This window comes from Cajanus cajan, chromosome 9 (genome assembly GCF_000230855.2).
Source record: "Cajanus cajan strain Asha chromosome 9, NIPB_CcT2T_4, whole genome shotgun sequence".
NCBI classification, from domain to species: Eukaryota; Viridiplantae; Streptophyta; class Magnoliopsida; order Fabales; family Fabaceae; genus Cajanus; species Cajanus cajan.
In genome coordinates, this window is record NC_138525.1 from 36,887,868 (window position 1) to 36,901,447 (window position 13,580).

The 13,580-nt window shown below is 32.6% G+C and overlaps 2 protein-coding genes and 1 non-coding gene across 5 annotated transcripts in view; 2 read left to right on the forward strand and 1 right to left on the reverse strand.

Annotated features, from left to right (window-relative positions):
• The first annotated feature begins 2,932 nt into the window (after nucleotides 1-2,932).
• On the forward strand, nucleotides 2,933-3,039 carry LOC145952254 (small nucleolar RNA R71). The gene has a single exon (XR_014429933.1). It is a non-coding gene; the product is annotated as a small nucleolar RNA R71 (small nucleolar RNA).
• Nucleotides 3,040-10,203: 7,164 nt separating this feature from the next.
• LOC114915542 (uncharacterized) lies at nucleotides 10,204-11,019 on the forward strand. Its single transcript, XM_029270400.2, has 2 exons — nucleotides 10,204-10,605; nucleotides 10,705-11,019. Exons 1-2 carry the CDS (start codon nucleotides 10,223-10,225, stop codon nucleotides 10,808-10,810), a joined length of 489 nt encoding a protein of 162 aa, XP_029126233.1. The 5' UTR covers nucleotides 10,204-10,222; the 3' UTR covers nucleotides 10,811-11,019.
• A 252-nt stretch (nucleotides 11,020-11,271) lies between these two features.
• The window catches only part of LOC109813334 (rhodanese-like domain-containing protein 14, chloroplastic), a 46,861-nt gene continuing 44,552 nt past the window's right edge, over nucleotides 11,272-13,580 (reverse strand). For all 3 annotated transcript variants that reach the window (XM_083063164.1, XM_083063163.1, XM_083063162.1), the window contains one exon: nucleotides 11,272-11,556. Coding sequence is in view for 1 of the 3 variants with exons in the window: in XM_083063162.1 (XP_082919288.1) it covers nucleotides 11,442-11,556 (115 nt within the window). In the remaining 2 variants the exon portion in view is untranslated. The remainder of the gene's footprint in view (nucleotides 11,557-13,580) is intronic.

Genomic DNA, 13,580 nt, shown 5'->3' on the forward strand with positions numbered 1-13,580 from the left:
CGAGTCCCCTTGCTTGAATTCTCTTCTATGTATATGCTTGTCATGCCACCTCTTTGTTCTTTCTTTGTAAATCTTAGCATTTTCATACGAGTCTAATCTGATTTCATCAAGCTCATTGAGTTCCAATTTCCTTTTTTCTCCAGCATCCTTTAGGTCATAGTTGAAGTATTTTATTGCCCACAAAGCCTTGTGTTCTAGCTCTACAGGAAGATGGCAAGATTTGCCATAAATCAGCCTAAATGGAGACATGCCAATAGGTGTTTTGTAAGCAGTCCTGTAGGCCCAAAGAGCTTCATCTAATCTTAAAGACCAGTCCTTTCTTGTTGTAGATACAGTCTTCTCAAGGATCTTTTTGATTTCTCTGTTGGATATTTCTACCTGTCCACTTGTTTGAGGGTGATAAGGTGTACCAACCTTGTGAGTGACTCCATACTTTTTTAAGAGAGATTCAAACTTTCTTTCAATAAAATGTGAGCCTCCATCACTGATCACAGCTCTTGGGACCCCAAATCTTGGAAATATAATTCTTTTGAAGAGTTTAATGACAGTATTTGAATCACTCGTTTGAGCGAGAATCGCTTCTATCCACTTGGACACATAATCAACTGCAACTAATATGAACTTGTAACCTTTAGAACTTGGGAATGGTCCCATGTAATCTACTCCCCATACATCAAAAATTTCTACTTCTAAAATCCCATTTTTCTTAGGAACCACATGAACTGGACTTACCCAAGGACTATCAGATATAGCATAAATTACCTTAGCATCCAATAATTTCAAAATTTCTTTCTTTACCTCTTCTTTCATCTTGGGATTTAGTCTTCTTTGAGCTTCAACAGAAGGTTTGGATCCTTCCTCCAAGAAGATGTGATGCATACAAAATGAAGAACTAATTCCCTTTATATCAGCCATAGTATATCCAATAACTTTTCTAAATTTTCTCAACTCATTGAGAAGTTTTTCAGTTTCTTTTTCATTTAAAGCTGAATTTACTATGACTGGATAAGTGGAATTAGCCCCCAAAAACTCATACCTTAAAGATGAAGGAAGTGGTTTAAGTTCTAACTTTGGAGAGTTTTCTTCTTGCCAATCTGTTGAAGACTCAAGAAGACTTTCTACTAGAGGATCTTTTTCTTTACACGGGGGACTTGAATCGATCAAGCAAGCATAATTAGGTTGAATCCCCTCAAGATCTATGTGCTTTCCTCCAACTAGAAAATTCTCCAAGGGATCCCTCAAAATAGATCTCATGACTTCTTCCTCCATGTCTTTAGGCAATATATCAACCCTGCAGCAAATATTTTCAAGAGAAGGTTGTCTAACATATTTAGCAATATTAAATTCCATTGTTTCATCATTAATGGATAAGGACAATTTTCCATGTTTGACATCTACTATCACGCCTGCTGTAGCCAAAAATGGTCTACCTAGTATGATTGGTATTTGTTTGTCCTCTTCCATTTCTAAAACAACAAAATCTCCCGGAATTAAAAATTTACCTATCTTAACTAGAACATCTTCTAAAATTCCTATGGGATATTTTATAGATCTATCTGCTAACTGGATTGACATTGCTGTAGGCTTTAATTCTCCCATATCTAATTTCTTGCAAATTGATAAAGGCATTAAACTGATACTTGCCCCAAGGTCACATAAGGCTTTTTCAAACCTTAGATTTCCAATGAGACAAGGTATAGAGAAACTACCAGGATCCTTAAGTTTTTTGGGCAAATTATGATGGATCAATGTAACAGTCTCTCTATCATCCAATTTCCTTCGGTTAGCTAAAAGATCCTTAAGAAATTTAGCATATGTAGGCATCTGTTGTAGAGCTTCTACAAATGGAATGTTTACATACACTTGTTTGATCATATTTAAAAAATTTTCAAATTGTCTATCAAGTTTAGTCCTTGCTAACCTTTGAGGAAAAGGAATTGGAGGGTGATAAACAGTTTGAGGCTTTGATGAAGATACTTTTTCTTTTTCTAATCTCTCTTTTTCAGGTTTTTCAACCATAGGAGAAGCGTCTTCATCAATCTCAATATTATCATTTTGATTAGACACAGGTCTGTCTAATTTCTTCCCACTCCTTAAAGTAACAGCATTAACATTTTCAGCTGGGTTTGCAACTGTTTTACCTGGGAACTTACCTGGAGAATTGTTTGAACTAGGCATCAACTGTGCAATTTGATTTTCCAGCATCTTGTTGTGGAGAGTAATATTCTCAACCTTGACAGCAAGGTTTTGAATAGAATTTGCCATTGAATCATTGGTCTGTTTTTGATTAGTGACAAAATTCTCCATAAGGTTTTCTAATCTTGAAACACTTTGTTGAATTGAGGGTGTCTGTACTGGATTTCCTTCCCCATTAATGAAGTGATTGGACGGACGGAAATTAGGTTGCTGATTGCTAGTTCCTTGAACTGGGTTATTCTTCCAAGAAAAGTTAGGATGATTCTTCCAACCAGGGTTGTATGTGTTGGAATATGGATTACTCTTCTCTCTTCGAGGAGTGTCATAGAAATTATGAGAAGCTGCCACCTGTTCAGTAGTATCTTCTTTTTCTCCAGTAAAAATTGAGGTACAATCTACTGCAGTGTGCCCTTGTTCCCTACAAAGGTCACATACTTGATTTGTAGCCACTGAATTAACCTTAGCTTTTTCCATCTTGTCTAATCTTTGATTAAGAGTATCAAATTTTGCTAAGAGTAACTCAATATTGTTCACTTCATATCGCCCCGGAGTTCCTTTCCTTGCTGTGACTTCTCTTTCACTGTATTGGCTGTGATTTGAGGCTACATTTTCCAAAATAATCATGCAGTCATTAATAGGTTTCCCCATGAAAGATCCTCCAGCTGCTGAGTCTAATATCATGGTGCTTTGTTGGTCCAATCCTTCAAAGAAAAATTGGATGGTAAGCCAACGGTTGAAGCCATGTTGTGGGCATGCTTGAAGATATCCTTTGAACCGCTCCCATGCTTCATAAATAGTCTCTCCAGTGCCTTGTTGGAAATTAGTGATTTTCTTCCTCAATTCTTTAGTTTTAGAAGGAGGAAAGAATTTCTCTAGAAAAGCTCTTTCACATAATTCCCAAGTTGCTATCTTTTCTCTAGGCACTGTTCTTAGCCACACCTTTGCCTTATCTCTCAAGGTGAGTGAGAATAAGCGGAGTCGCATTCCATCAGAAACTTCATCATCAAATTGCTGGGTCTCACAGATTTCCAAGAACCCCTCTAAGTGGTCATTAGGATCTTCTGATGGTAGTCCTCCAAAGGTGTTCTGTTTGAGCATATTCACCAGAGAAGCTGGTACAGTAGCTCCAGTTTGCATCTCCCCTCCAGGTATCCCACGAGCTACGGGTGCAGAGTAATCCCGAAGCGGTAAATTATCTCGTTGTGCAGCCATGTCAAATTCTCTAGAAAGGTTTCTTTTCCTTCTCAGGAGAGTTCTTTCAATCTCAGGATCAAGTGGTGTTGGTTTCCCAAGACGTAGAGATCTCTTTTGCATTAACCCTAAGGCACTGCAAAAAAAAAAAGAAAGTGACCCGTGAAATCTGAATTGGAGAAGTAAACACTAAAAAAAAAATTATTTATTTATTTAATTTTTTTTTTTTTTATAAAAAAATTCGAATTAAAATAATTGTAATTTAAATCAAGAGACGTAGTCCCCGGCAACGGCGCCAAAAACTTGATGTATGGAAAACCGCAAGTGTACGGTTGTCGTCAAGTAAAAAATATCGAATCACAGGGACTACGTGTTTGACCTAGAATTACTAGTATTTTAATTTGAATTTTAAAACAGATTGAATTTTTGTTTTGAGATGATAAGATCAGATTTGATGGTAAAAGAGATAGTAATGCAATTAATGAATAAGATAAAACTTTAAGATAAGATAAGGAGATTTCCGGGAATCTAGGGTTCGCACAAAGAGTTCCAACAATATTGAATTATTATTTTCATTAATTAATTCTATTCCATCTTGAAGGTAGTCTTAACCTAATTTAATCCTTGCACCTTCTCAGGCTACGAGGACGTGTTTAATTAAAATTAATCTCTACTCTCGTGGTAATTACGTTCAATTAAACCCATTAAGATCTTTGTTAATCTATTGCTCCTCGAAAGCTTAAATCAACTCTCGTGATTTAACACTCAAGTCTGTTCCTTTAGGTTCCGATAATTAGGTTCTCCTCTCAGTTCATCCCTAATTATCTATGATTATGAAAATTAAGATTAATTGTTTATCATAATTATAATCAAGTTCTCCTCTCAGTTCATCCTTAATTAATGTTATTATGAAAACAATAATATTAAAGTTCATATATAAAATATAAAAGAACAGATCAAGAATTGGAATAAAATTAAGAAACTGAATAATGCATTAATAAAGAGGTTCTCAGAGGCTAAGCCCTGATCCCAGAAAAAGGGAAACTACTCACAGGAGTTCATAGTAGTTCTCCAAGAAAAGAAGAATAAAAGAAAAGCAAACCTTAGAGTCGATGGCACAGGCGCCCAACCTTCTCCAAGTGTCAAAAACTAAAAAAAAACTGTCTCCGAAAACAAAAATCCCGTTCTAGGCTAACCTCATCTAATTTATAACCTAAAAGGGTAAAAAGGTAAAACTACCAAGATAAAAATTACAAAGATAAAATAAAAATAAAACATAAAACTTAAAAAGCTGGGACGCGAAGTGAATCACGGCCGTGACTGAGAATCACGACCGTGATCTTCTCTGGAGCACATCTATGAAGGGTCAGTGGCGTTCACGGGTGTGATTGGGAGTCACGGCCGTGATTTCCTCTGGTGAATCACGGGCGTGATTTAGAATCACGGCCGTGATTTTCCCTGTAGCTCAGCATTTCCTCTTTAATTCTTAAATCTTGATCCTGCTCAGAGAAAACACAACACATACCAAGAAAAGCATAAAATAGGAAAATGATATAAAAATTTATTAAAAACATGAAAGATATGCATGATTATGCTATGAATTCTTGTAATTAAAGTGCTAAAATACGAGTAAAATACACAACATCAGGTGGGTGGCCATGGGCTTGGTTCCATATTTAATCCAATCCAAATAATTTGGAATTAGTTTAGTTAGGTTCACCAAATGATGGTGAGACCTAGCTAAATGAATTCCTTAGGAAATATGGAGCAAAACAAGCCTAATATGTGTAAAATTTGGCCTAGACCCAACTCTGGTCCATTTACTAGATACACTTACACACCTTGCTAATTGTCACGCCACTTCTACTACTGAAAATGTAAAAATGAATGACCCTTAATACAAGGTCAAATAGAGTAAAAGTCTCCAAGGAATCTACCCTAAATAGTAAATAGAATATCCTATCAAGAAAGAAATAAAGTGTCTTACAAATACAAAGGCAAAAATGAACCTATACAAGAACTACTATGTACAAATTAATGATATGAAAGGTCCTCAAACTTAACCCATTCCTCTTGGGTCCTTTAATGTCTCACCTCTTGGTCTTCTTGGCCTTGGCATGATTCCGTCATAGTGTTTACAGAGGTCATGATGTCATTCGTTACTTGTTCTTGGGTGGAGGTCATATGTGGTCAAACGATAGTTTTGCTTCGGTCCCACAATATGCGTCAAATGATCCTACTAGAATCTTGTAAGTGCTCCTAAGGTGGTGTGATATCCTTATTTCTCCAATGTCTACAATAAGGGAACCTACAAAGACCTTCAAACGCTTAAGTTAGAGGGGAGTTTAGGTGAAGAATGAAGTTAGGGTTGAACCCTGTATATATGTTTAATAATGTTGTATGATATTTCAAAGATATCTCTCTGTGATTTCATAAGAATATTGTCATTGATTAACAGAGATATTATTCTAGATTAACAAAGATATTTTGTTAGGTGATCACAATGTGCTAAGATATGACATTCATCAAAGATATTTGTGTTGGTAGCCGTTAAGGTTTTGACCGTTTAGGGTTTTACTGTATGATGATAAACAAGGAGCTTGGTGTAGGCTAGTTGAAGGAGGCCAGCTCAATTTGGATGAGGTAATGTAGGTGAGCTAAGGCAATTGGCTTGGCTTCACTGAGATAGGTAGTACAATCTCTTTAAAGTTTTTTAAAATCACTTTTGGTTCTCTAAATCTTTTGTGAAATTAGTCTATGTGAAAATAGAACAAGTTGAGTATGTTCTTTTAAAAATGTTAATTTTATTTTGTTTGATATTTTTTTTGACAAGTTGGACGTTATATATTATTATTTCCATGTATAAAATAAAATGTTTTCATATAGACAATTAAAATAAATTTTATACTAAAATGAAATTTGTAGCTCTAAAAAACGAAGCAAAAAATATGCTCCTTTAGAAGATGTTTTTCACTATGATAATCACTTGTGAATATGCAAATACTATAATACTGAATAAAATAAAATATTGAATTATATTTACTATCAACTAAAAAAAATGGAATTAGCATATCTTAAGAACCAGACTCAGTTTGTTATACTTTTACAAGAACTAATTTAATACAAAATAATTTTAGAGGAACATAAGCAAACTTGGAATTTAGAGAAATTAAAAATAATTTCCACCTGTATTTTCATTTTTCATGTAAGACATCATCACTGATGAAGTTACAAAATAGGATGGAACCTCATCATACAATACAATTTTAATAAAAAAAATTTAGATGGCTAAAATCTATTTAAAAATTTTTAGTGGGACAAAAAATAACTTTTAACTTTTTCATGTATTGTAATTGAATTAATTAAGACAAATATTTTTCCCCTAAAATATACCTATTTCTTTTGCTTTTGATCCCTAAATTTTTTGCATAATTTTTGGTCTCTATTTTTTTATTTTTATTCTTTATGGTAATTTTTGCCACTGTAACATAGTTAAAAAAATGTGGCTAATTTAGTAGCCAGAACGGGCCGTTCCCAATCTAGAACAGGCCGTTCCAAACTATTAAATTAACCTGTGAAACGTAGTTGGGAACGGGCCGTTCCAAATTTCAAAACGGGCTGCTCTGGTTGGAGTACGGGTCGTGCTGGATGGAGAACGGGCCGTTCTGGATGAGTTCCAGAACGGGCTGTTCTGATTTTAGAACGGGCTGTTCTTCTTGAGGTTTTTGCACTTGATGAAGCAGTACAGAACGGGCCGTTCCAGTTTCGAAACAGGCCGTTCTGGCCTTTCCGGAAAGTCTATTAATAGGGGTTGAGGGCCTTAAGGAGAATGCGAGTTTTTAGAGAGAAGTTTTATAGAGAAGGTCTCTGGGTCTGTGAGCTCCTTTCTCTCCCAAATTTCTCTGTATGATTCCTTTTCTTCTTTAGACCACTAATGTCTTCTGTCATTTCTTGAAATTCAGATTAGAAAGCTTGATTTGGGTGGATTGAAGTTTCGTGTTGAGCCTCGAAGGGAAATTCTACTTTTGTTTAGTTTTGGCTATTTGAGCCAATATTCAGGTGAGGGAAGCTAGAATGTTAGTTGTTTAATTTCAGGAGAGTTAGGAAAGCTTTATGCGTGGTGTTCTTTTGTTGAAATAATTGAGTTATTGAGTGCTTAAGTTGATTTATGCTGTTTATGTGTCAGTTGACATGATAGATGAATTTTAAATATGTGATATCTTGTTGCAGTTGTTCATAAAGTTGTTAAGCTGCATTAATTTGATATTGTAATGACTATAGTTGTTTAATTAAGTTGTTTGCATGTTGTTAGTTGTCTATTGTTGTTAAGATGTTTATTGTTGTAAGTTCTGTAAAGTTGTATGTTGTCTATTGTTAAAAAGTTGTATGTTGTTTAAGTTGTTAAGTTGATTAAACTGTAATGATGAGTTGTTGATCACTAGGACTAGGGAAGATGTTTTCGAAGTTGCTCATCCCATTGTGTGGATTGAGATAGTTGTGGTGCTCTGAGAGCCCAATCTATTGAAAAACCCACCTTGGGAAGTTGTCCCTTGGAGTGGACGTTGTGTTGTTCTCCTCTAGGACTTAGTTGATCCCGTGTGTGGGTAAGGTCGAGGCACACGTGTACAAAGCGACCACAGTATAAGGGCCAGGCCGAGCTATACCGATTACAAGCGGCCAGATGTTGAGATACATAGTACTAAGGTGATAAGTTGAAAGTTGTTTTAAAAGTTGAAAGTTGTTTTAAAGTTGAAAGTTGTTTTAAAGTTGAATCTCTTAGTACTGTGTGGACGACATGGAAATACTCGATCCATGTCATGGTTGAATGACCAATTTGAGTAAGGTATCTAGTTAGGGATGTAGTCTTTGACTAGGTACTGGAGGGTGCGTGGTAATTGGAGGACAGTGGGTGGGCTAACTCCACATGTGGATTGGTTAAGCTAGCCAAGGTCGTGGTAGGCTCATACCCAAACCCTTCTATCTTGACAGTAGTACTGGACCTCCGAGTCTAAGTGGCACACCTGAGAAATCAACTTTTGTTGTCTATACCTGATTCTCTTCGGAGTTCCTAAAGCTGTTCTATACCTGACCTGGTTGAGATAGGTCAAACGCTGGATTCGGTAGGGTTTATGCCACCTAGACTGCTTAATTTCTGTTGTTGGAGATCTTCGAGTTGTATATGCGTGAAGAAGCATTTAAATATTAAGTTGTATATTCTTGTTGTTGTTGTATTAAAGTTGCTTCTAAGTTGTATGAATGAGTTGTGTTTTTATGTTGAACAGTATGGTCATTTGTGATGATGATTGGATGAATGAGTAGTATAGTGTTTTGCCCTATACTTGTATGGTTGTTTATCGAATTCTAGCTTACCCTTCTGTTTCCATGTGGATGGACTGCTATGATCATACGGTGTACGGGAGCAGATCAGGACTAGGTTGGAGCTATTGACTGAGTCTACTGCTAGGAGTGGATTTTTTTTGGTACCTAGTGTAAGAGTTACCACCTTGGGTAACAGTTTTGTGATTTGACCGACACTAGGAAATAGTAGTTTTGGATAACTGTATAAATACTAATACTTAAAAACTTTATTATTCTTATATATATATATTTTGTTCATGTTTTGTATTTATGAGTTATCCAATTTTATTATTTGTCTTAGCTTACAAAATTTATAGTGCGATTCCATTAAGTGTAGAGACCACGGCGGGTCGTTACAGCCACTATTTTGAATAACTTATCAAACATCAAATGACATATATTTATTTGAAACAAAAACAAATATTTTACATATATCAAAAGTTAAAAAAAGAAAAAATTAAGGGCAAAAAGTGAAAAACAAATATATACTACAGCACAAATAATTTTTAGCAATATTTGAAAAATGTTACTTAATTATGTATAAATGTTACTAATTTGCTTTAGCAACATATTATCAAATTTTGTATAGTCCATGTTACTAAAGACTTTTAATAACATTTTTGCATATTTAGGTAACATTTTTCAAATGTTATCAAAGTAGTATTTTTGTAACATTTTAATGATTTTTTTGTAACATTTTAATAATGTTGCCAAGATTTTGTTAACTTTATAAAAATGATAATTAATTTTAATTTAAATTATTATATTTTTATGTCTCCTAAACTTTTAGAGTTCTTTAAGAGAAGATTAAAGACATTCTTAATTATTTTTTAGGGGAAGACATTCTTAGTTAGTAACTACTAATTATATATAGAATATCAAATTTCATTTATCTTAAATATAACTATATGAGTATATATACTCTTTATGAGTCATTAATTTATTCGACATGAGACTTTAATTATGGGTTATAATTAGAGATAAGAGAAGTATATTTTTTTTACTCGATGTAGGACTTTAATTTTAGAAACAATTATAGTAACATTTTTTAAAAAATGTTGCAAAATAACTTATGTGAAATATTTTTACTCGATATGGGACTTTGTTTTGAAAACAATTGAAAAGAATAATATTGAAATAAAAAATATTACTCTATCTATAATGATATTTTTCAAAAATTATTACAGAAAAATCTATTTATTTAATATATAATAATATTTTAACAAATGGAAACAAAAAAATGTTGCTAAAAAATTAAAATTTAGTAGTGATATTTTAAGAATTAAAAGATATTTAAGTCAATAATTAATTAGTTTTGGTATTGTTGTTTAAAGAGGAGACATTGGAAAACAGAAGTAGAGAAACCATGATGAGAGCAGTACAGGATTTGCATGACAGTTAGGTTGACAATGACAGCTGTAACTTTGTAAACGGTTATAACAGTTAAGAGTGAGGAAGTTGAAATATAATACCAACAATGAAGAAAAGTGAGAGAGAAAATAAAGAAGTTGAAGTTGGTAGAAAGGAGAAGAAGAGTATGGATGCATCAGGTTCTGCATCAGGATCAGGTTCAGCATCAGGGTCAGGATCAGGTTCGGAAGGTGACAGAGAGAAAGTGTATAAATTGTATAATGAGAAGAGAAAGAAAATTTGGAGAGAGATGTTGGAGATGTCAGAGGAGAAGAAAATCATGGCCATGGCGTGGTTAAAGGAAGGGCAAGAGCAATGCATGAAAACCGTCGCTAAATGTTATGACCACAGATACCAAAACGCTGTTAGCTTATGGCTCCATCGCTTGGCCCACGTCGAATTTGACAAAGATGGGTCTCTTCGGGAAACCAAAACAACTCTACAACACAGGTGTGAAAAAAAATTAATTGTTTTTAATTATTATAGATACTATATAATGTCGTATTATTTAATGTCAAGGTTTAATTTGCTTTCATATATGATTCATAGGGAGCAAGAGCGAGACACTTGTGACGAGGGTAATAAGGAGCAATTATTGCAAGATGATACAAGAAATGCTCAAGAACATGGTGCAAATCAGAACCCACCAAATTAATAAGTCCCTTTTGTTTCATTCATATTCTTTCGATTCTTATGCTTTCATTTTCTTTATCTCATACAATATAAGGATCCATTACCTATGCTTGATTTGTTGCTGATATACATAGTGATTAGGACTTTTCATAACTGCATAATCCCTATGTGAATCCCCCTATGATATCATGTTTGTGTTACAGAAAGCTAATTGTGGTTCACATTTTTCAATTCATATGTGCGAAAACTTTGTGGCCAAAGCCAGAGAGAGAACAGTGAGTAAGATGCAGAAGATCCCACATTATGTTAATTAGTGAAGTAGAGAAATTCTATATATATTTATTTAAAATATTTAAGAATTATCAATATTTATTAAAATAATTAATTTTCCTTATTATTTAAAAGATTAAGAGTAAAATAGTCTAAAAATTATATTCTTGAAAATAGGAAATTGCTCGTCTATAGATATAAATTATAATACCATTGAATGTCCAACACATTTTTATTTTATTTTATTAATTGTCAATTTTGGCAGAATATTTTTCCTTACCAACTATGTGACAATGTTCATCGGTTCATTTCTTGAAGTATATCAGCATTCACATTAATTAGGGTTAAAATTAGGCATCACCACATGACTTGGCACTATAGCTTCACTCTTCTGAAACAGTTGGCAGTCCCTCTTTTAACCATGTGTAAAGACCACCTTCTAGATGAAAGACATTCGTATAACCGTTAAGAACCAGCAAGTATGCTGCTATAAGTGACCTGTGAAAATGTCAAAAATAATCATTAAATAATGGCTTATGAGCAAGACGTAGTTGTAATTTTTTCATAACTACACTATAAGAGGCATCTGACATACAACATATGCATAAATATATTAGACAATTATACATATTAAAACATGTAACACTTTATGGTTTATTAATATTGCCATATAATTAATTATGCTTTTTTTTTTGTAAGAAAAAAATAATTCAAATCACACTAGCCGTACTAGAATGATAATATAAAAGGACAACAATTAAAATATGTGAAATTAGAAATTAATTTTTTATCTCAGTAATTTTTATGTATCAAATTTAAATCCTAATTTTTCATGATGTTAGAGACATGATGAATAAAGATTGCTTTATGGAAAACGTTATACGTGTACACACGTCTCTTATTTATATATGTCCCCCTTCTTTATTATTTTTTTTAAAAAAATTTAAATAACTTTTCTTAATTTATTTTTAAAAAAAATTATCTTCTTTTTTTACCTTCTCTTCCTCTTCTCTTCTTCTACACCTTTTTCTGGTGCTATTCTCTAACCATTTTTTTATTTATTATATGTCTCCCTCTTTTTACTTTTTATTACTTGAATTTTTCTTTTAAGTTATCATTATTCTTTTTTAAACTTTACTTTCTTATATTCTTAGTTTCAACATTTTTTAAACTTAAGATTATCACCTTATTTTTAGTATTGAATTCATTACATACAAGTTTGTGAACTTTTTGAAGATGTCAATTCTAAAGGTATGAGTTGATAATTTTATGATGATTTTTTTTATTAGAAACAACATATTTATTATTATTATAATAGTTTTGAAATTGTACTAGTTAGTTTTTAAAATATATTTTTAGAAAGTAATTTTTGGAAGAGAAATATTTTTATACTTTCGAAGACTTTTTTTGAAAGTATAGTTTTTACAAAGTATTTTTTAAAAGTATATTTTTACTCCTCAACATACTTTTTAAAAGTATTTTCTGGAAGAGTAAAAATATTTTCAAAAAATTCTTTTTAGAAGAGTAAAATCTTTCTCTTCTGAAAAGTTAATTCCAAAAGTATACTTTTGTCTTTTAGAAAGTAATTTTTAAAACTATATTTTTTCTCTTCCATAAGTATATTTTAGAAATATATTTTTACTCTTATAGTTTGGAAGTGAGTGTTTAAACATAATTTCAAAAATTATAGAAGAAAATATACTTTCAAAACGTACTTTTTAAAAGAGTAATTTTATTTCTCTTCTAGAAAGTTTTTTGTGAGAAATATGTGTTTAGAATTATATATTTTTCTTCTCAAAAATACTTTACAGGAAAGAATATTGAGAAAAAAAATAAAGGTAAAAAAGGTATAATATTAATTAGAGGTGTACTTAATAAAAATCTTCTTTACATATGTTAGTAAATCAATTTTCGGTCCATTTTCAAAATAAAATGGGAAAAAAAAACATGTTATTATTTTATTTTGGTAAGGACATGGATTTAACTATTATTGACTCTCATAAACCGGAAGGTTTAATTTGGCCTTGTGCTCTGTTTAGAATGAGAACCTAGTTCCTAATAAAACATATTATATATATATATATATATATATAACAAATAAAGTGATATGAAATAAAGCTGGATGAGCTATGACTTAGTTAGATATGTCCTATTTTTAAGGGAATTTGTTAGATTTAGTTGGGAGTCAGATATAAAGTTATAGTAAGCGATTAGTAGGGGGCTTTTTCATGTATCCGGATCATTTCTTGTAAACTCTCAAATAAACAATAAACTCTTCAGAACCTTTTCTCTCATTGGGTTCCCTGTTCCATTTCTGTTCTTCGAATTATATCACATTCCTAGAACTAAGAAAATTCATAACAATTGGTATCAACTAGGACGATTCATTCATACTAATCTTCTATGGTAGAATCAACTTGCAATATGGCAACCATGAGGGAGTTGGAAGAATGGTTGTCAACTAAATTGGAGGCTCGTTTGGTGGAACTTGCGGGTTCGATGCAACGAACTTTGACTGATTC